We start from the raw sequence: 23,530 nt of genomic DNA, 5'->3' as shown, positions 1-23,530 counted from the left end.
CGGAAGTGTGGCGGGGGGCCGGATAAATGGCCTCAGGGGGCCGCATGTGGCCTGCGGGCCGCAGTTTGGGGACGCCTGGTCTACAATGTTACCCAGCATGCTGTTGGCATTGTTGTAAACAAACAAGGGCAAGATTCTTGCCAGGAGAATTAATGTGCGTATTGAGCACATTCAGCACTAAGAGTCGAGATAGCTTCCTGAAATGCGTGAAGGAGAATGATCAGAAAAAGAAAGAAGCCAAAGAGAAAGGTACCTAGGTTCAAGTGAAGCGCAAGCCTGCTCCACCCAGAGAGGCGTACTGTGTGAGAACCAATGGGAAGGAGCCTGAGCTGCTGGAACCTATTCCCTATGAATGCATGGCATAATAGTTGTTAAAAAAAAAAAAAGACTTCTGGACTGTTAAAAAAAAAAAAAAAGGAGTTGAATACAGTTTGAGTACTAGGAGATGGTGAATACAATGTTGTAAGAAAGTACTTTGATGAGGATAACACTTTTATTTATTGTCTCTAACACTTTATTTTTTTGAGACAGAGTCTTGCTGTGTCACTCACGCTGGAGGGCAGTGGCATGGACTTGGCTCACTGCAACCTCAACCTCCTGGGTTCAAGCAGTTTGCCCACCTGAGCCTCTCAAGTAGCTGGAACTACAGGCACACACCATCACTTCCAGCTAAGTTTTAATTTTTTGTAGAGATGTGGTCTCACTATATTGCCCAGGTTGGTCTCTTAACATTTTAAACCTGTGACACTGGACATTCCAGAGTGCTCTTGGAGGTACTCAAAAAGTGTCTTCAGGGCTTGGCAAGGTGGCTCATGCCTGTAATCCCTGCACTTTGGGAGCCCAAGTTGGGCAGATGACTTGAGGTCAGGAGTTTGAGACCAGCCTGGCCAGCATGGTGAAACCTCATCTCTACTAAAATAAAAAAATTAGCTGGGCATGATGGCAGACACCTATAATCCCAGCTACATGGGAGGCTGGGGCTTGAGAACCATTTGAACACGGAAGGTGGAGGTTGTAGTCAGCTGAGATCATGCCACTCCTGGGCGACAGAGCAAAACTTCATCTCAAAAAAAACAAAAAAACAAAAACAGAAGTGTCTTAGTGTTGTAGAGTCCTGACTGATCTTAATATCTTTTTAACTAATAGGCCATTTTGGTTCCATATTATGTGTATTTCAGTCTGTCCCCTTAATAATGATCACAAATTCATTTTAAGTCCTAACTTAATCAGGTTTTATTTGGACAGGGTTCTCCAAAGTCACATATAGCCTGCTTTTGTTTCATAGGTATTAAAACCAGGAAAAAGTGTCTTGTTTCGTGACTACGGGCTGTATGATCATGCTATGCTTAGGTTTAAAGCCGGCAGCAAACTTGGAGAAAACTTTTATGTTAGACAAGATGGGACCAGATCATATTTTTTTACTGATGGTAAGATGAATGGAATCTAGTCTTTAAATGTTTTATTCTTTGTTTCTGTTTATTTGATTGCATTATCACTGCAAGGCTGCTTGGAGGCTTTCGAGTACACTTAGCACACATGCACAAGACCCCGAAGCAAGCCATCTGCTGTGCAACACTTACCCAGCACCTGGAAGGCACAGACCTGGCCCCTGCCCTTGAGGAGCTCACAAGCCTTCTCTGGTGTCAGTGACTCCCTTAGTGGGCAGCCTCAACATACTATGTTGTTGCACTACTAGGACTTGTGCTGGAATAAGAGGGAGGGCAAGTCAGAAACTTCTCCTTGTCTAGTTAAAAATAAAGCAAATCAGATAGTATAATGCCTTGAGGTTACTTTCTCATGGCACAAAGTCAAGAAACCTTCTTCTGTAGAATTGATTGGATCTGTTTTGGGTTTTTGTTGTTGTTGTTTTTGAGACAGTCTCACTTTGTCACCCAGGCTGGAGTGCAGTGGCATGATCTCAGCTCACTGCAACCTCCAACCTTCCAGACTTAAGTAAGCCACCATAGCCTCCCAAGTTACTGGGACCACAGACACATGCCATCATGCCTGGCTAATTTTTTGTATTTTTGGTAGAGTTGGGGTTTTAACCATGTTGCCCAGGCTGGTCTCAAACTCCTGAGCTCAAATGATCTGTTTGTCTCAGCCTCCGAAATAGGTGGGATTACAGGCATGAGTCACTGTATTTGGCCTGGATCTGTTTTTAACTAAATATGCAAATCTACTGTAAAGAGGTGTTTATTTATTTATTTTTGAGACAGATTGTTACTCTGTCACCCACACTGCAGTGCAGTGGTATGATCTTGGCTCACTGCAACCTCCACCACCCAGGCTCAAGTGATTCTCATGCCTCAGCCTCCCAAGTAGCAGGAATTACAAGGGTGTGCCATCACACCCAGCTAATTTTTGTATTTTTAGTAGAGATGGGGTTTTGCCATGTTGGCCAGGCTGGTCTTAAACTCCTGGTCTCAAGTGATCTGCCCACCTCAGCTTCCCAAAGTTGTGGGACTGTAGGCGTGAGCCACCATGCCCCAGCCCAAGGAGGTATTTAAAAAGTCATTTTTGGAAGGCTGGGCGCGGTGGCTCACGCCTGTAATCCCAGCACTTTGGGAGGCCGAGGCGGGTGGATCACAAGATCGAGACCATCCTTGTCAACATGGTGAAACCCCGTCTCTACTAAAAATACAAAAAATTAGCTGGGTGTGGTGGCGCATGCCTGTAATCCCAGCTACTCAGGAGGCTGAGGCAGGAGAATTGCCTGAACCCAGGAAGTGGAGGTTGCGGTGAGCCAAGATTGCGCCATTGCACTCCAGCCTGAGTAACAAGAGCGAAACTCCGTCTCAAAAAAAAAAAAAGTCATTTTTGGCTAGGCACGGTGGCTCACACCTGTAATCCCAGTACTTTGGGAGGCCGAGGCAGGTGGATCACCTGAGGTTGGGAGCTCGAGACCAGCCTGACCGACATGGAGAAACCTCATCTCTACTGAAAATACAAAATTAGCTAAGCGTGGTGGCGCATGCCTGTAAGCCCAGCTACTCAGGAGGCTGAGGCAGGAGAGTGACTTGAACCTAGGAGGCAGAGGTTGTGGTGAGCTGAGATAGCGCCATTGCACCCCAGCCTGGGCAACAAGAGTGAAACTCCATCTCAAAAAAAAAAAAAGTCATTTTTGATAAGAAAATGTGGAACATTATTTCAGTCTTTTAGGTGTCTTGAACAAAGTCTGCCTAATCATCTAGACCGGGAGATAATTACCTTCTTAACCTCTACTTTAACAAACATTTTTCATCTTGAATGAAATATTCTTTTAGATACCAAGATGAGCTAAAATTGAGTGGTTACTATTAAAGCTGCAAAATTATTTGGGAGGCTGAGGCAGGAGGATCACTTGAGCTCAGGAGTTCAGTACCAGCCTGGGCAACAGTGAAACTTTGTCTCTACTAAAAATTAAAAATATATATATTAGCCAGGATTGGTGGCATGCACTTGTGGTCCCAGCTGCTTAGGAGGCTGAGGCAAGACGATTGTTTGGCCCCAGAAGATAGAGGTTGCAGTGAGCTATGATCACACCACTGCACTCCAGCCTGGCAACAAGGTGAGAAACCTGTCTCAAATAAAACAGAACAAAACAAAAAAAACGGCAAAATTATTAAAATAAGTTAAAATTCAAAAGCGGTTTTAATTCATAACATCTAAACCAATTGTAAATCTTGAGAAGATACAGTGATACCTGCAAAGTGCTTCAGAGCATGTTCTCCGGAGCAGTGTTCTTATAGTCAGAGTCTTTATTTTTGCCACCTAGCCATTTATCCTACTTGTTTCATTTAATGTGTAGTGATGTATTATTTGGGTTAGATTTTCCTGCAGCTAGGTCACCATTGGATGTGTTTCTCCACTCTGATCACAGATTTTCCTCCTTCGTGTTAGGAAGAATAAGATGTTTGAGGTACACAAATTGAGCACATGCAGACCTTGTAGGAATGTTGCCAATTTTTATGTTTTTGTTTGGAGATGGGAAATAATAAGATAAATTTTAAAAAGGAATATAATTGGCCAGGCACAGTGGTTCACACCTGTAGTCTCAGCACTTTGGGAGGCCAAGATAGGTGGATCATTTGAGGTCACAGGTTTGAGACCAGCCTGGCCAACATGGTGAAACCCTGTCACTACTAAAAATACAAAAAAAATTAACCAGGCATTAAGTAGTCCCAGATACTTAAGAGGCTGAGGCAGAAGGATCACTTAAGCCCAGGAGGCGAAGGTTGCACTCTAGCCTGGGTGATAGAGCCATGCTCTGTCTCAAAAAAAAAAAAAAAAAAAGAAAAAAAAGAATTTAATTCAAAAAAGGAATACAGGTCAGGCACGATGGTTCATACTCCCAGCACTTTGGGAGGCTGAGGTGGGTGGATCACTAGGTCAGGAGTTCGAGACCAGCCTGGCCAATATGTTGAAACCCCATCTCTACTAAGGATACAAAAATTAGCTGGGCATGGTGGCATGCACCTGTAGTCCCCCTCAGCTACTTGGGAGGCTGAGGCAGAAGAATTGCTTGAACCCAGGAGGTGGAAGTTGCAGTGAGCTGAGATTGTGCCACTGCACTCCAGCCTGGGAGACAGAGCAAGGCTCCATCTCAAAAAAAAAAAAAAAAAAAAAAAAAAAAGGAATATAACCAATTTGAAATTGTTTCTTTTTACTCAGGCTTTTGTGTTTGAGAATTCATAATAGGGCAAGATGCACACGCCAGGTTGTTCTTCACTTTGTTCCGATTAAATTGTTTAATTAAAGGTTTCTGTTTGGGTAGAAGAGGAGAAGGAGTGTATTAGTTCTCTAATCAGAACCTTTACATTTTAGCTCTGAGGTTTTCATTAAAAAATATTAAAATAGTCTCAGCCCTCTATTCCTCCTCCTCAAGGACTGCAAAGCAAATGTAATATTGTCAAGACTTTTGAGCATTGTTGATACTTGTCTTACAGCATTCCTGGCCCAGCTCTTTATGGACACAGGTTATGAAGAAGTGGTAAACGAGTATGTGTTTCGAGAGACGGTGAATAAAAAAGAAGGCCTGTGTGTGCCGAGAATTTTCCTTCAGAGCAAATTTCAAAAGCCTCCTAAGAACCCATCTCCTGTGATCCTGGGCCTGGATCATAAGTCCTGACCTTTCATGAGGTTGGCATTTATACCTCCCCTTGAAGAGGAAATTTAAAATTACTCTTGTCCTGGCGCGGTGGCCCATGCCTGTAATCCCAGCACTTTGGGAGGCCGAGGTGGGAGGATCACCTGAGGCCAGGAGTTTGAGACCAACCTAGCCAACATGTTGAAACCCCATCTGTACTAAAAATACAAAAAAATTAGCCAGGCATGGTGGTGGGTGTGTGTAATCCCAGGTACTCGGGAGGCTGAGGCAGAAGAATCGTTTGAAGCTGAGAGGCGGAGGTTGCATTGAGCCGAGATCATGCCACTGCACTCAGCCTGGGCAACAGAGTGAGACTCTGTTTAATAAATAAATAAATAAAATTACTCTTTTTACTTTATATGTTTTTTGAGACAGGACCTTGTGGTGCTCAGGCTGGAGTGCAATGGTGTGATTGCAGCTTATTGTAGCCTTGATCTCCCTGGGCTCTAGTAATCCTCCTGTCTCAAGCTCCTGAGTAGCTAGGACTACAGGTGTCAGCCATCATGCCTGGCCCTTAATTTTTAATGAGTATGTACAGTAGTCCCCCTTTATCCATGGTTTCACTTAACACAGTTTCAATTACCTGTTTTCAACAGCAGTCAGTTACTTAGATATTTTGAAGTAAGTTATAGGCTCATGACTATAACCTCAGCATTTTGGGAGGCTGAGGCCAGGAGATCCCTTGAGCCCAGGCATTCAAGACCAGTGTGGGCAACGTTGTGAAACCCTGTGCCTATAGAAAATACAAAAATTAGCCAGACATGGTGGCAAGTGGCTGTAGTCCCAGCTAGGGTGGGAGGATGGCTTGAGCCTGGAAGGTGGAGGTTGCAGTAAGTCGAGATCATGCTATGGCACTGCAGCCTGGGCGACAAAGCAAGAATCTGTCTCCCAAAAAAAAAAAAAAAAAAAAAATTTTGAAGGAGATATCACATTCACATAACTTTATTACAGTATATTTTTAAAATTGTTCTTTTGTTAGGTTTTGGTACCGTCTGTGGTTTCAGGCTACCACTGGGGGTTTTGAAACATACCTCCCGCAGATAAGGGGGAACTACTATGTACTTTTTGTATTAAAAAATAGGAAGTGTATGTGTGTGTGTGTTAAGGACCTGTAAATAAAACTTCAAGGCCTGAAAAGTAATGAAAGTTTTATAGAATAACATAATTTAGCCATATTGTTCACTGTAAAATTCCACAAAGAAAAGCCTAAGGAGTCTGTAGCATGTAGAGATCCTTGTCATTACTCATGTGACTCTGTGAGTGTTCCTCTCCGCCAGGCAGCATGTCAAATGGACAGCGTGGAGAAAAATGAGGCCAAGTAGACTAAAATAAGATACTCATATATATTTTTAGCCTAAAGGATTATTCTCTTTTCTTCTTTTTCCAGTGTCGTATTTGCCCATTGGTCTCTACTTTAGTTCATTTATATATTTCTCAAAACCAGTTTTCCACAAATACCATTTTTGCTCTGTCTTGTGCTCAAGAACTCTCCATGGCTCTCTGCCTGATTGTTGAGACCCCCCTATCACTGGGCCAGTTCCTTGCCAGACTGCCCTGGGAGAGAGAGGGGATGGCCACCACCTGTCCTCCCCTCTGCCCCGTTTGTCCAGTGCTGTTTCTCTGAGAAGATGGCTGGTGTCTAGTTTAGAGTTAGAATTTCAGAGTCGAGAGGGGCGTTAGAATGGACTGTTCCAACTCCCTCTTAGTAAATGAGGAAGCAGTAGCAAAAGGTAAATGATGAGCCCAAAACCATGTAGCTAGTGTTGTGGAATATGGGGAAATCCCTAAGTTGGTGTACTGACCTGTTTCCCAATCATTGCCTTATAATTACTTTTCCTCTATGAAGTAAAATCCAGGTTGTTTTGTTCTGCTCACAAGAGTTAAGCCTGTAAACTTCTCTTTGCCTTTCTGTAGAAGGCTGTGAGAACACTGTCTTGAGTATGTGACTGGACTGCGTGCAGCAGGCCTGGGCCCTTCAACTCCAACCACATCTGGAGGATGGGTCCCAGATTGAAGGGTTGGATAATAGTCATAGTCACTGTACAATCAGAATAAATCCTCCTGGCTCCTGAAGAGAAGAGGGACAGGCAGCAGGGCTCAGACTGTGCTTGCTGGGCTTTGTGATTCTGCCATGAGTCCTCAACTTCTTGGAAGGCGCTGATGGAACTTATAAAGAAAGAGGACCTAAAGGGGGCCCCATTGGCCTTCTCACAGTGAGTCCATCCCTGCCCAAAAGCAGCCTCAAGTTCCCCGCTTTCAGTCCAGTGCTCTCTCCCAAAGCCCCGTCCACCAAGTGAATCCCACTTTAGCTTCAGCTCCAGACGCTGTCCCCTCCACAGAAGTCCTTTCACCTGTGTCTCTGCTAAGTCTGGCCAGTGTTTCTTGGATTTTAGTGGCTAAGCTGGATAAAGACAGGCCATTTAAAGTAGAAAAGTGGGAACTTGGATGATGTAGCAAGACCCCATCTCTGTGGGAAAAAAAAAAAAAAAATTAGCCAGGTGTAGTGGTGTACGCCTGTAGTCCCAGCTACTCAGGAGATTGAGGTTGAAGGATTGCATGAGCTTAGGAGTTGGAGGCTGCAGCAATGGAGTGAGCCATTATCACTCCACTGCACTATAGCCTGGGTGCAGAGAAAGACCCTGTCTGCAATTAAAAAAAAAAAAGAGCAAGGAGCAATATAGTATAGTATAGTATAGTATAGTATAGTATAGTATAGTATAGTAGATAAGCCTGTGCTTTTGTTATCAGAAGTTACTTGGAATTTTGGCCCCATTCCTTAACCTGTTTGAACCTCACATTCCTCGTTTTTATAATGGGGATAACTACTAACTCAAAAGTGTTCAGAGGCTTAAAGGAAGTACATATATATGGCACATAAGTATCATTTCCCTCAATCTTCATTTTTTGAGCATAAAAGTTATACATATGGAAAAGTGTACAAATCATAAATATTTAACTCATTGGCATCACAAAGTGAGCACACCTGTGTGATGCGTCCAGCGGCACCCCAGAAACCTCCCCACCTCTGTGTCTCATTCCAGTCACTGTCCCCATAAGGATATCCTCTATTCTGAAGGCTAATACCAGAAAGTAGTTTTTCTTCTATTTAAAATTCTCCCCCAAAGAGTTCAAGGACAACTTACAAAAATACAAAAATTACATGATTTTAAGTAAGGAAATTGGGCAAAAGGAAAAAATAAGTTGAGCCCAGGAAAGTAACCTTATCCACACAAACTGCGTTACAGGAGGTCTTACAAACTTAAGGATAAATAACCAATTTTGTTTCCTAGCAGTCAGTGTAAAGAGGGAAACAAGATCAAGTCCAGACTCCATGCGATAAACCTGAGGCCGCCACACCTAATCTGGAGATCTAAGGAACCTTTCCCTCTAGTTCCCATAAAGAGAACACTATAACATAGCAAACTTAACAGCTTTACCAATAACAAACACAAGTATCAAAGCATTGTTTCTGATAATGTTGCATAACGTAGATATCCCTAAAGGACTAGTCAAATACTTTGTAGCTGGAGAGGACTGAAAGGAGATGATCTAGGTGGGTTTTAGAATTTCTAGTAGACTGACAGTCTTCCGTCAATAGTGTTCTCAGTGGAGGGTTTGATGTGAATCTAAGAACCAGGAGGTCTAGGTTCTTCTCCCTTAGAAGGGTGGGTATTGGGCAGACCGTCTGGCCAAGAGATGAGTAGGAATGACTTCAGAGAAAACAAAACAGGCTGATGGAGCCTTCTTCCGTTGCCAGTGCTGGCTGGTGGTACACCTGTGAATGGGGCCAACGGTTTCCTCCAAACACAACCTGGAGTTGTCTCTACCCACAGGAGTAGTTATGGCCCCATATTCTAATCCCATAAAGCCAGGCTGCAGAAGTTTTCATTTAGAATATTTAAAGGTGAAGCTGGATGTGGTGGCTCATGCCTGTAGTCCCAGCACTTTGGGAGGCTGGGGTGGGTGGATCACATGAGGCCAAGAGTTAGAGACCAGCCTGGCCAACATGTCGAAACCCCATCTCTACTAAAAATATAAAATTAGCTGGATATTGTGGTGCATGTCTGTAATCCCGGCTAATTAAGAGGCTAAGGCTCGCTTGAACCCAGAAGGTAGAGATTGCAGTGAGCCCAGGTTGTGCCATTGCACTCCAGCCTGGGTGACAGAGTAAGACACTGTCTCAAATAAATAAATACATGCATACAATGTTTAAAGCTCATTTAATGATATGCTGACCTTTGATACTGAGCAAGTGGCCTCTCATAAATTTAAGAAACATTAAGATTATAACTGGCTGGGTGCAGTGGCTCATGCCTGTAATCCTAGCACTTTGGGTAGCTGAGGTGGGTGGATCACCTGAGGTTAGGAGTTTGAGAGCAGCTTGCCCAACATGGCAGGAGAATTGCCTGAACCTGGGAGGTGGTAGTCACACTGAGCCAAGTTCGCGCCATTGCACTCCAGCCTGGGCGACAGAGTGAGATTCCGTTTAAAAAAAAAAAAAAATTATAACAAGATTTTTTTTTTTCATGGGTGGGCCAGGATTGGAAGTGGGCCCACCCAGGCAGCTGACAACTTTAAGATACGTTGATTGTAAAATGTACTTCTTGTTAAATTAATGAGGTGATGCAGTCCTTCAGTATTTTAACTATGAGACAGTAGATTGGTTCACAAGCATTTTAAGGGCCAAGCGTAAAAATGACTTTAGTCTCACTGCCTCTGTGTCGTTGTGTTCATTCTCCCTGGGCACATTTCCATCAGTGCACCTCAAATTAAGACAACAGAGGATCAGGTTCTCCCACAGTTTGGGCGCTTAGGGCCCAGGAAAGCAAGACCATGGTGGGTTTAGTAGCAAAACTGTGGAATCATAAAGACCACAAAGAGTCAACCAGTATTGCCCTGTCTTCACAGACAGAAAACAGCCTCCAGAAATGTGGTGAATACTGGTTAACAGTACTATAAAAAATAGTAGAAATACTATATTATGTTAAAATATCCTATATAGCACTAAATAATTCTTTTGAACTTTTCACATATATTAATACATATAGTATAGTGATATATATATATATATATTCCATACAATAGTAGTAATACAATTTTATTATAGGATTTGGAATATGAATAAATGGGTTCAAGTGCAAAACTTGCCCAGTACAAACTACCAACTTGTTTGAACTTCAGACTTCACATGTCTAAGACTGAGATCTTGGTACCTCGTACCTGTCGGGGGCTGCTGCCAGGACTAAATGAGATAATTCAGATGGGAGTGCTTGGTTTACTATAAAGTACCAGTCAAGTGCTAGTTATTTCTATTATTTTGTATTTCTCCGAAAGTATATTGTTACATCGAAATGGTGGAGCAGCTCACGAACCAACTCTTTTTCAAGAAGGTTTAATCTCGGGATCCTTTCAAGGGCTTGGGATTTGCATGTAGCACCACAAGGTGGTGCTAGAACACTAAATGTTCTTGTTGGCCTTCTACACTCATCTTAGTTACATAGTGTCCATTTTTTATTGTTATTATGGAGTATGGAAAATACTTGTTACAAATGTGTTTTCTAGATCAACTTATGAACTCATAAGATCAATCCCATCTTAATTAGTTATACAGTGTCCATTTTAATTGTCACTGAAATATTTATTACAAATGTGTTTTCTGGATCAACTTGTGAGTTCGTAAGATCAATTTTGGCCTCACTGGAGATTAGAAAGAAGGGTGCTTTCGGCCTTCTCTTCCTGGTTCTTCCTGGAGTCGGAAAACCTGGGTTGATAGGGCGAAAAAGAAAAAAAAGAAAGAAGGGTGCTTTTACCCAGCATTCAGTCTGCTTTACCTACTGAAAGTGTTTGCTTTCAGTTAAATCTGGGAAGCGTTTTAAAGCAATGTCTGTGATGGGCTTGAAAGGTGTCTGCAAGGCCCCCCACACACTGGGGAGCATGAATACGTGCTGTATACCAATCAGGGTCCTAATTTTTTCCTGTGAGTAAATACTCCTTTGTACTTCTATTCCCAAATGGTTTTGTGGATTTGTTTTTACTGTTGTTCAGAATTAAAGCCAAAGCAAAGAAGGGACTGCAGCCCAGATAATTGTCTGCCTCACACAAATATTATTTATAGCTATCTTTAATAGCATGTGGTTCTCTATTTCACAGTTGTCAACTAAGGAAGGGAAAATTGGGAAATAAGTAAACCAAGACAGATTTTCAGGGTCATGTTCTCTGTTGGAAAGCAGACATTTCTCACAAATTTAAATAAGTTCTGCAACTGAAACCAAATGCTTTATTAAAAATAAAATTAGTAGAGCACAGTAGCACATGCCTGTAGTCCCAGCTACTTAGGAGGCTGAGGCAGGAGAATCACTGGAGGCCAGGTGTTCAAGGCTACAGTGCACTATGATCTCACCTGTGAATAAACCAGCCACTGCATTCCAGCCTAAGCAACATAGCAGGACCTTGTCTTTAAAAATATAAAAATTTTAAAAGAAGGGTCGGGCACTGTGGCTAACGCCTGTATTCTCAGCACTTCTGGGAGGCCGAGGCAGGTGGATCACCTAAAGTCAGGAGACCAGCCCGACCAACGTGGTGAAACCCTGTCTCTACTAAAAATTAAAAAAAAAAAAAATGAGCGGGGCTTGGTGGTGTGCATCTGTAATCCCAGGTGCTCGGGAGGCTGCGGCAGGTGAATCACTTGAACCTGGGAGGCGGAGGTTGCAGTGAGCTGAGATCGTGTCACCGCACTCCAGCCTGGGTGACAAGGGCAAAACTCTGTCTCAAAAAATAATAGATGTTTTCCACTTTTTCTTCCTGTCTTTCGCAAATGTGTGATATTTCATTAAATAGTGTTCAATAGGTACCAGCTGGGTTCAGGGCACTTGAGTCACTCTGGCTGGAGTGCAGGGTTGAGATGAGGGGATAGTGTGGTATCAGAGGCATTTGAACCAGAGCAACTCCATTTTGAATAGGGGCTGAGTGAAATGAGGCTGAGACCTGCTGGGCTGCATTCCCAGGAAGTTAAGGCATTCTTAGACACAGGATGAGATAGGAAGTCAGCGTAAGATATAGGTCATAAAGACCTTGCTTATAGAACAGGTTGTAATAAGGAAGCCAGCTAAATTCCAGCAAAACCAAGATAACAAGAGTGACTGACCTCTGGTCATCCTCACTGCTAACGCTCCCACTGGCGCCATGGCAGTTTACAAATGCTATGGCAATGTCAGCAAGTTGCCCTATATGGTCTAAAAGTGGGAGGCATGAATAATCCACCCCTTGTTTAGCATATCATCAAGAAATAACCATAAAAATGGGCAACCAGCCGCCCTCCAGGCTATTCCGTAGAGTAACTATTGTTTATTCCTTTACCTTCCTAATAAACTTGCTTTCACTTTATGGACTGAATTATTGTGCTAGATCCAAGAACTCTCTCTTGAAGTCTGCATTGGGACCCCTTCCCAGGAACATGCGCATGTGCTGGAAGGTGGGGAAACAGCTCCAGTCATATGTTCACCCAGCCAGAGTAAGATATAGTAGGAAACCAAATACAAACAGAAAACCAGCAGAAGAAAAAAGAGGAAGAACAGCTGTGGAAAACATGAGTGCCATAACTGTCACTGTCATTTGGAAAGAATATTTCCACATTTTCACAGTAGATGCGTTGTTACATTCACTGGTCTCGGGCATGGCCCTGGAGATGAGAACATTATGCATAGCTCCTTGGAGCATGCTGCCAAACACGTCTAGATCTATAAGGAAAATACCAGAACTGGTAAAATGAGACAATTCCTGAAGTAAACTGCTAGCAAAGTGGGCAAAATGGTCAATTCTAAATAGAAATAATTATAAATTAAACGAGGCCAGGCACGTTGGCGCATACCTTTAATCCCTGCACTTCGGGAGGCTGAGGACATGAAAATCACTTGAGACCAGGAGTTGGGAGAGCAGTGATCCTCCTGCCTCAGACTTCCAAGTAACTGGGATTACAGGCATGTGCCACCATACCTGGCTAATTTTTGTATTTTTAGTGGAGATGGGGTTTCACCGTATTGGCCAGGCCAATCTCAAACTCCTGACTTAAGGTGATTTGCCTGCCTCAGCCTCTCAAAGTGCCACCATACCTGGTTAGGTTTTTGCATTTCTGATGACTGCCACTCAGACCTGCCAACTGTTCCTGTGGTCCCCACCCAGGAATCACTTCAGCCCAAGAGGATAGCTTCAAGAATCTCTGACCCAACCAATGGGCTCCCCACTCCCTGGCCCCCTGCCCGCCAAACTATTGTTGAAAAAGAAAAGAAAAGAAAAACCCTAGTCTCTGAATTTGTGGAGAGAGTTGTTTTGAGTAATAGAACTCTGGTCTCTCGTTCAGCTGGGAATGAAAGTCTCTCCCCATTGCAGTTCCTCTGCCTTGATAGATTGGCTCTGCCTGGGAAGCAAGCAAAATGAACCCACTGTGTTTCTAGAAAGGGGTCCTGATCCAGACCCCAGGAGAGGGTTCTTGGACCTCATGCAAGAAAGAACTCGGGGCGGGTCCACAGAATAAAGTGAAAGCAAAATTATTAGAGAAGTAAAGAAACAAACGAATGGCTACTCCGTAGTCATGGTAGTGGCATGGGCTGCTCAACTGAGCATACTTACAGTTATTTCTTGATCATATGCTGAATAAAGGATAGATTATTCATGAGTGTTCTGAAAAAGGGGTGGGCAATCCTCAGAACTAAGGGTTCCTTCCTGCTTTAGACCATACAGGGTAACTTCCAGACATTTGTAAACTGTCATGGCACTGGTGGGTGTGTGTTTTACCATGCCCAAAATACAAAATACATCTAATACATTATAATTAGTGTACTTTGAACATTGAGGATGACCAGAGGTCACTTTCATCACGATCTTGGTTTTGGTAGGTTTTGACTGGCTTCTTTACTGCAAACTGTCGCAGGGTCTTTGTGACCTGTTTCTTTTTCTTTTTTTCTTTTTTTCTTTTTTTTTTTTTCGTGAACATGGCTCACTGTATCCTCCACCTTTGAGGCTCAGGCTTTTCTCCTACCTCAGCCTCCTGAGTAGCTGGGACTACAGGCATGTGCCATCACACCCAGTTAATTTTTTAAATTTTTTTGTAGAGACAGGGTTTTCGCTATGCTGTCTAGCCAGGTCTTGAACTCCTAATCTCAGGCTATCTGCCTGCCTCGGCCGACCAAAGTGTATATACACTTTTTTTTTTTTTTTTTGAGACAAGGTTTTACTTTGTCACCCAGGCTAGAGTGCCTAATGGTGTGATCTCGGCTCACTACAACCTCCACCTGCTGGGTTCAAGCAGTTCTCATGCTTCAGCCTCCTGAGTAGCTGGAACTAAGTTGTGCACCACCATGCTTGGGTAATTTTTGTATTTTTTGGCAGAGACTAGGCTTCACCATGTTAGTAAGTCTAGTCTCAAACTCCTGACCTCAAGTGATCTGCCCACCTGGGAGAGTGCTGGTATCACAGGTGTGAGCCACCTTCCTGGGATAAAATTATGACAATAGTCTCATGTGGCTAGTGGCTACCATATTGTACAGGACAGATCTAGAACACAAGTATTCAGCATATATCAAACACCTTAAATCTATATATGATCTTTACTCTGGTATGTTTTGCAATCCAATTTAGTAATCAGAGGTGTTTATACAATCCTCAGAACTAAGAGTTCCTTCCTGCTTTAGACCATATAAGGTAACTTCCAGACATTTTCATCATGATGCTATTTAGATTTTCATCATGATGTTATTTAGAACAGTGAAAAAATGGCAACAGCTCAAATGTCTAAAAAAAGAAGATTGGGCTGGGCACCATGCCTCACGCCTGTAATCTAGAAGTTTGGAAGGCTGAGGCGGGTGGATCACCTGTAGTCAGGAGTTCAAGACCATACTGGCCAACATGATAAAACTCCATCTCTACTAAAAATACAAAAATTAGCTGGGCAAGGTGACTGGTGCCTGTAGTCCCAGCTACTCAGGAGACTGAGGCAGGAGAATTGCTTGAACCCAGTAAGCAGAAGTTGTGGTGAGCTGAGATTACACGCCTGCACTCCATCCTGGATGACAAAGCAAGACTGCATCTCAAAAATAAAAAACAAATTAGGAGATTGGTTATATAAATTATAGTATAATTAGTATCAGTCAATCAATCATTAAAAAGTAGAAATTGCTCATAATATAATGTCATGTACATAAACATCATAAAACTGGGCCAGACACAAGTGGCTCATGCCTGTATTCCCAGCACTTTGGGAGGCTGAGGTTGGTGGATCAGTTGAGCCCAGGAATTTGAGACCAGCCTGGATAATATGGTGAAATCCTGTCTCTGCAAAAAGTACAAAACTGATCTGGGTATGGTGGTGTGTGACCGTAGTCCTGGCTACTTGGGAAGCTGAGGTGGGAGGATTGCCTGAGCCTGGGTAAGTTGAGGCCGCAGTGAACTGATATCCAACCATGGCACTCCAGCACTCCAAAACTATATACAAGTATAGTTTCAGTTATGTTTAATGATAAATATTATTAAAGGATAGGGAGATGATATATGGGGGGAAAAAACTTCACTTGCAAGAAAGAAGCCATCCAAAACAGTTAACAGCGTTTATTTCAGGGTTGTTCAATTATAGCTGTTGCTTTTTCTTCTTTATACTTTTCTGAAATTCCTGTGTTCTGTAATGGCCCTTTATTACTTTTACATTACCAAAAAATAAATAAATAAATAAATAAAGCAGTCTAGCATCTGTAGAACTTATTTCTGAACTTCTTAAGTGAACTAAATCCTTGTGACAATTCTAGTAGAAATGCTGTTTCAACATGTAAGATTCTTACCCACCATGAGCTAAATGATATCTCCCAGAAATAAGAAAATGGGTTCTTTGAGGATATTTTCTTTTTTCTGTAGGGGAAAGGGGAACTTTTCATTCACTCTCTGAAGATTCAGTAATTTGAGTCTCTGGAATAAACTTGACAGTAGGCAGATTAACAAGAGAACAGACATACAAATTTATTATGTGCACATATGCATGGGGGCCTCACAAAATATGAAACTCCTAGAAGGGCCAGTTTGCATACCATCTTGAGGCCACAGAAAGGAATAGGGACCCGGTACTTGGTGAGGTGCAGAGAGGGTGTGGAGAGAGTACACCTGGTGCTGCACTTGGTGGGGATGTGGAGAGAGGAGGTAACGGCACAAATTATCGAAGGGAGACAGGAGGAAATGCACAGCCCACAAAGGTTGTCCTATGCAGATAAAATCTCTCAGGTAGCACCCTTCAGAAGGGGGCCGCTTGTAGCCATCTCTATCTGGGAGGTGTCCACCCACTACCTCTTCTTCCTGTGATATGATTTTTCCTAGCTCCATCTCTAGGCAGATAAGGGGGCCTCAGAGAAAGCCTCTGCATCTGCTGTTTGCTAACGTAGATTTCCTTTTACAAAATTATTTTGTAAATTTCTTTCACAAAAAAGAGATTTTTTCAGAGCTATTCCCGTGTCTTCAGTTTCTCAGAATAGCCATCTCAAAATATGCCAAAATATTTTTTGAGGTGACATAGTTTTGTCTTCCACAGCCATATGTTAGGGTGATGTTTTGAGCCCCAACATTCCAGTCCCCCAGTCCCTGAATGTCATGGTGAGGTGCTTTGGACGGGATATTTTCACCTGTTGAACTGGGTTCTCCATGGCTGCTATGATTTTGGAAATGTTTATTCTATAGTTTGGGGAAATTTACTTACTTGAATTATTTATTTAATGATTCCCTAACACTTCCAGGACTATCCCTACCACCTCCAGCACACACCCCCTCCCACACACACACACATACCCACACCCACACCCACGGTTTCTAGGACTACCCCCATCACCTCCAACACACACACATGCACACACACACACACACATACACATATACACACACACACAGTTTCCAGGACTAACCCCACCACCTCCAACACACACACACACACCAACACACACCCCTTCAATACACAGACACACCTCCAGTACACACATACACACCACACACCTCCAACACACACACACCTCCAATACACACACACACACCTCCAACACAGACACACAGACACACACATGGCTTCCAGTACTATCCCCACCACCTCCAACACACACACACACACACACCTGCAATACACACACACACCTCCAACACACACACACACACACCTCCAACCTCCAACACACACACACACACACCTCCAGCACACAGACAGACACACACACACACACGATTTCCAGGACTACCCCCACCACCTTCAACACACACACACACACACACACACCCCTCCAACACATACACACATCTCCAAATACACACACACCCCTCCAACACACACACACACATACACACACACACACACGGTTTCCAGGACTAACCCCACCACCTCCAACACACACACACACCCCCCAACACACACACACACACACACACACCTCCAATACACACACCTCCAGTACACACATACACACCACACACCTCTAACACACACACACACCTCCAACACACACATATGAATAATTCCAGGAAAACCCCCACCACCTCCAACACACACACCTCCAACACACACACACACCTCCAGTACAGACATACACACCACACACCTCTAACACACACACACACCTTCAACATACACATATGAATAATTCCAGGAAAACCCCCACCACCTGCAACACACACACACACCTCCAACACACACACACACACACACACACCTCCAAAACACACACACCTGCAACACACACACACACCTCCAGTACACACACACACCCCTCCAACACACACACACACACACACACACACACACACATCGGTTTCTCCTGACACTCCTTTTTTTTTTTTGAGACAATGTCTCACTCCTGTCACCTAGGCTGGAGCGCAGTGGTGCAATTGTTACCGAAAAGGTGTCCCAATCCAGACCCCAAGAGAGAGTTCTTGGAGCTCGAGTAAAAAAGAATTTGGGAAAGAAAGAATTTGAGTAAAGTGAAAGCAAATTAAGAAAGTAAAGAAATAAAAGAATGGCTACTCTGTAGGCAAAGCAGACTGAGGGCTGCTAGTTGTCTATTTTTATGGTTATTTCTTGATTACATGCTAAACAAGGGGTGGATTATTCATGAGTTTTTGGGGTAGGGGGGAAAGGGTGGGCAATTCCTGGAACTGAGGGTTCTTCCCATTTTAGACTATGTAGGGTAACTTCCTGACATTGCCATGGCATTTGTAAATAGCCATGGCACTGGTGGGCATGTCTTTTTGCGTGCTAATATATTTAATTAGCGTATCATGATTAGTGAGGATCACCGGGGGCACTTTCCTTGCTATCTTGGTTTTTGGTGGGTTTTGGCCGGCTTCTTTACCACATCCTTTTGTCAGCAAGGTCTTTGTGACCTGTACATTGTGCTGACTTAAACTGTGACTTAGAATACTAACCTCTTGGGAATGCAGCCCAGTAGGTCTCAGCCTTATTTTACCCAGCCCCTATTCAAGATGGAGTCATTGTGGTTCAAACACCTCTGACATGATCATGGCTCCCTGCAGCCTCAAATTCCTAGGCTCAGATGATCCTCCCACCTCAGCCTCCCAAGTAGCTAGGACTACAGTTACATGCCACCATGCCTGGCTAAATTTTTACACTTTTTTTTTTTTTAATAGAGATGTGGTTTTACCATGTTGCCTATGCTGGTCTGCAACTTCTGGGCTCATGTGATCAGCCTGCCTTGGCCTTTCAAAGTGCTGGTATTACAGGTGTGAGCTATGGCTTGGAACTCTTATTTTAACTGCCTGGCAGGTTCTTCCTGCCCACTGCACAAAGAAAATAAATTCTCAGCATTGGGCCAGGTGCAGTGGCTCATGCCTGTAATCCCAGCACTTTGGGAGGCGGAGGCAGGTGGATCACTTAAGGTCAGGAGTTCGAGACCAGCCTGGCCAACTTGTCTCTACTAAATATACAAAAATTAGCCCAGTGTGTTGGTGCACGCCTGTAATTCCAGCTACTCTGGATGCTGGGGCAGGAGAATTGCTTGAACCTGGGAGGTGGAGGTTGCAGTGAGCCAAGATCACACCACTACACTCCAGCCTGGACGACAAAGTGAGACTCCGTCTAACTTTGTGACAAGGAGGCCTAGTGTGACTAACTCCATTTTGCTCCTGATCCCCTGCAGGGATAACCTGTAGCTTTTAGGCTAACTGCTTTTGCTTATCTTTTCACATAGGCCAAGCTAACTATGAGAGGAAAATAGTTTATAGTTTAACTTTAAAGCAAGGATGGTAATAGTGCCGCCCCCAAAACTATCCCCTGAGGAGATAAGGAGGCTGCATGAAAGTAATAATGTGATGTTAAAGATTTATAAGAGCCTTGTGACCTGACCAAGGACAAAGTTTCACCACCTCCTTAGACGTTTGCTGCCACCCAGGTGTCTGTGATCACTGGTCACTTCTTGACCTCAACTCTCTCCCTCTTCCACCTTCCCCTCACACAGAAGGAGCCTGAAATTTGTATTGACTTAAAATGGTTCTTTAGGACTCCACTCTGCCATTTTCTTGGTTTGCTGGCTCTCTGGATAAAAGTCACTTTCCTTGCCTCAACCCCTTGTTTCTCAACTTATTAGATGTCCTGTAGTGAGTGGTACATGCTTTGGACTTGGTTACATGACCCACAGAATCATCTCATCCTGTGATTTTGGTAAAGTTGTATGAAATACAGCCACACCCATATATGTATTGTTTATGGCTTATGGCTCTTTTCATGCTATAAGGGCAGAGACTATATGGCCAACAAAGCCTAAAATGTTTACTATCTGGACCTTTTATTTATTTATTTTTTTGGAGAAACGGCACTTGCTGTGTTGCCCAGGCTGGTCTCAAATCTCCTGGGCTCAAGTGATCCTCCTCAAGTGATCAGCCTCCCAAAGTGCGGGGATTACAGGTGTGAGCCACCGTGCCTGGCTATCTGGACCTTTAAGGAAAAGTTTGTTGACCCCGGTATAGATGACTGTAGGGGAATGGTCAAGCTAAGATACAGCCATGTGATGGAGCAGAATATAGTCAATGAACATTGTGTCTAGGAAAAACAGTGTTTTCAACATTGTAATAGAATGTTCACATTATAATGTTAGGTTAAAAAAAGCTAAATACGAAAGTATACAATCTGTTCTGAACTATATAAAAATATGTACAGAAAAATAAACTGGCAAGAAATTTGGTATCATAAAATAAAATAAAATATTTTATTTTACTTTTCTGAGACAGAGTCTCATTCTGTCACCCAAGCTGGAGTGAAGTGGCATGATCTCAGCTCACTGCAACCTCTGCCTCCTAGGTTCAAGCAATTCTTCTGCCTCAGCCTCCCAAGTAGCTGAGATTACAGGCAAGCATCACCATGCCCAGCTAATTTTTTGTATTTTTAGTATGTATGATGAATGGGTCTCACCATATTGGCCAGGCTGGTCTTGAATTCCTGACCTCAGGTAATCCGTCCGCCTTGGCCTTCCGAAGTGTTGGGATTACAGGCATGAGCCACCACGCCCGGCCTAAAATATTTTCATTCAGTTTTTCTGTTGTTGTTAGAGAGACAGGGTCTTGCTCTGGCACTCAGGCTGGAGTTCAGTGGTGCAATCATAGCACACTGCAGCCTTAACTCCTGGGCTCAAGAAATTGTCCCACCTCAGTCGCCTGAGTAGCTAGGACTACAGGCACACATCAGCTAATTTTTACTACTTTTTGTAGATATGGGGGTCTCATTATGTTGTCCAGGCTGGTCTTGAACTTCTGGCTTCTCTCATCACATACTTCCGAAAAAAATAAGAAGAAAAAAAGAAAAAGAACTCATGGCTTTACCGGGCATGATGGTTCACGCTTATAATCCCAGCACTTTAGGAGGCTGAGGCGGGTGGATCATCTGAGATCAGGAGTTCCAAACCAACATATCGAAACCCCATCTCTACTAAAAATACAAAAATTAGCCAGATATGGTGGCACATGCCTGTAGTCCCAGCTACTTGGGAGGCTGAAGCAGGATAATTGCCTGAACCTGGAGGCAGAGGTTTTAGTGAGCCAAGATTGTGCCACCGTACTCCAGCCTGGGTGACAGAATGAGAGACTCTGTCTAAAAAAAAAAAAAAAAAAAAAAAAAGCATTCTTGGTTTCAAGTGAGCCTCCTGCCTCGGCCTCCCAAAGTGCTGGGATTAAAAGCATGAGCTACCATACCTGGCCATAAAATATTAGTACTTTTCTGTACAACAGCCAGAAGGTCAGTGGTAGAACCTGGGGGGTTCAGATTAGGAAATGAACTGGTTATATCCAGAAATCGAAAAAGTGAGACATGGTGCTCTGAGATAATGCAGGGGGTAGTTAGAGAACAGGATGCTGCACAGAGTAAAAAAGTAGTAGATAAGCCGACCCCTGTAGGAGCATTAGTGTGGGGAGAAAAGAAGTGACTTTCCAAATCAGCCATGGTGACTGAGGCGTTGACACGGGAACATCCCCATTAGATGCAAACTTTGTGTGGGGAGAATTCTTCCTGCTACAACATGGTCTGTGCCCTACAAGTGTAAGTGTCAGCACAAGGCAAGGGAGCAACAGGGGAAGGGAAAGGACAACATCAAGAATTCAGTCCTTTGTGTAGTGACAGTCAAAAGCTACCCAAACTCCAGGGAGCTCCAAGAGTAAGATGACCAGCCACCTGGGTCAAGACACTGTCTTGACTTTAGCATGGCAGCCACACATGACAGGAAAACCCTTAGTGTGGGCTCACAGTTGGCCACCCTACAACCATGCTATACCAAATTAACTTGCCCCTTAATTTGCAAATAATTGAAAGTGGGTACAAGTTATCTATAGAGCAACCACACCATTACATAGCCTTGGTTGGCCTTTTTGAAGTACCTGAGAATGGATTTGTCTCTTGTTAGACACTTCTGCAGTGGACAGTTGGGTTGGAACACCATTACTCAATGAGTGCTTTTGCGCAAAAACAGAAAAAGGGCCTGCTCTGGGTAAATGCAGCCTTCTGTTAGGCCGTAGCTGAGGCACACAGCTTGTCAAGCAGGGCCACGGCTGGAATTCAGGACCCTGTCCTCTTAGCAGGCACCTTCGTACAGTGCACAAACCACACAATTGCAGGCAGCAGACCTGTCACTTAGATTCCAGAGAGATCTGCTCCCTGGCCCAGGTGCCTCTAATATCCACAGTGCCAGAAAATGCAAAACTCTTTCTTGAGCACTGAGTTATGTATTTTTGTCTAGGGACTGTGCCTGCTGTGTCTTTGAAATCCAAAATAAACACCGGATTTTTAATTTTTTCACATAGAATAAGGACCTACTGGAAATAGATGAAAAAGACATCTGGAGAGGAAATATTGAAGCCAAGAATGAGACTGGAGGTGGAACTCGCCCTTTTATTTTGATTCTCTGATTCCAAGAAGGAACCCACTGGGCTGCAGGAGTGTGGCGACCACCCCTGTCTCTTTACAGCAGCCCCTTACTCATGGGTGGTGCCGTGAAGGTCCCCTTTCCAGCTACTCCATCTTCAACGTCGTCACTGCCCATTCTTTCACTCCTCTTTCTGGGTCTCTGACAAAATGTTCATTAGATGTTTAAATTGTTTTCGAAGTCTTTTTTCTATTTCTCTGCACATCCTATCTTTTTGTCTCTTGGAAATGAGGAAGGAGACCGGCAGGACTTGTCTTCTTGTCACAACCGTGCTGACTGAAAGATGGTCCACACAGGATGAAGTGAAGAAACCAGCGGAAACCAGCAGATGGCGACAAAAGCAATCCCTAGCCGCCCTTGTTGCTTATTAGTATAGGTCCTTTACTATAGGACATGCCCGCCAGCGCCATGACAGTTTATAAATGTCATGGCAACGACCCGGAAGTTACTGCCCCTTTCCATGACGACTAATTTTCTGGGTCATTGTCATGGAAAGGGGCAGTAACTTCCTAGCACTTTCTAAATAACTTGCCCCTTAATTTGCAAGTAATTGAAAGTGGGTACAGGTAGCTATAAATAGAGCTGCCAACAGCCCACACATTGCAGACTCTGGGCTCACTGCCTAGGAGTTACCCCTGCTCTGCCAGGAGAGGTACAATTCATGTAAGATTGCTGTTTAACACCACAGGCTTGCCCTTGACTTCTTTCCTAGTGAGGCTGACAACCTTCAGGGCTAAAACCCGGTTTTGGGGCTCGCTATCCTGCAGCAGAATTACGTTCACCAGTCCTGTCTCCCAATTCTCTACCTCCCTCTTTAGTTTTGTATTTTTTTGTCGTTAAACCTATGTGCTGAAGTTAGCATGTAGGTAGGCATTTATATATGTATGTACACATGTATATATGTTTGTGATTACATTTTTTCTAGTTCTATTTGGTTCTTTTAAAAATAGACTACATTGCCTTTCATAGT

At 43.6% G+C, this 23,530-nt stretch overlaps 1 protein-coding gene across 2 annotated transcripts in view; it reads left to right on the top strand.

The window, feature by feature from the left end:
• Window positions 1–22,523, top strand: part of METTL6 (methyltransferase 6, tRNA N3-cytidine) — a 34,900-nt gene extending 12,377 nt beyond the window's left edge. The window contains exons 5-7 of one of the 2 annotated variants that reach the window (XM_003924947.4): window positions 1,286–1,427; window positions 4,929–5,121; window positions 22,439–22,523. In XM_003924947.4, the coding sequence (XP_003924996.1) occupies window positions 1,286–1,427; window positions 4,929–5,110 (324 nt within the window). In that variant the 3' untranslated portion in view covers window positions 5,111–5,121; window positions 22,439–22,523. Of the gene's footprint in view, window positions 1–1,285; window positions 1,428–4,928; window positions 17,178–22,438 lie in introns of those variants that run through there. The other variant, XM_010335668.3, reaches the window with a different exon arrangement.
• Window positions 22,524–23,530: the final 1,007 nt, after the last annotated feature.

This window comes from Saimiri boliviensis, chromosome 9 (assembly GCF_048565385.1).
Source record: "Saimiri boliviensis isolate mSaiBol1 chromosome 9, mSaiBol1.pri, whole genome shotgun sequence".
Classification (NCBI taxonomy): domain Eukaryota; kingdom Metazoa; phylum Chordata; class Mammalia; order Primates; family Cebidae; genus Saimiri; species Saimiri boliviensis.
This window is presented reverse-complemented; position numbering and strand designations above follow the sequence as displayed.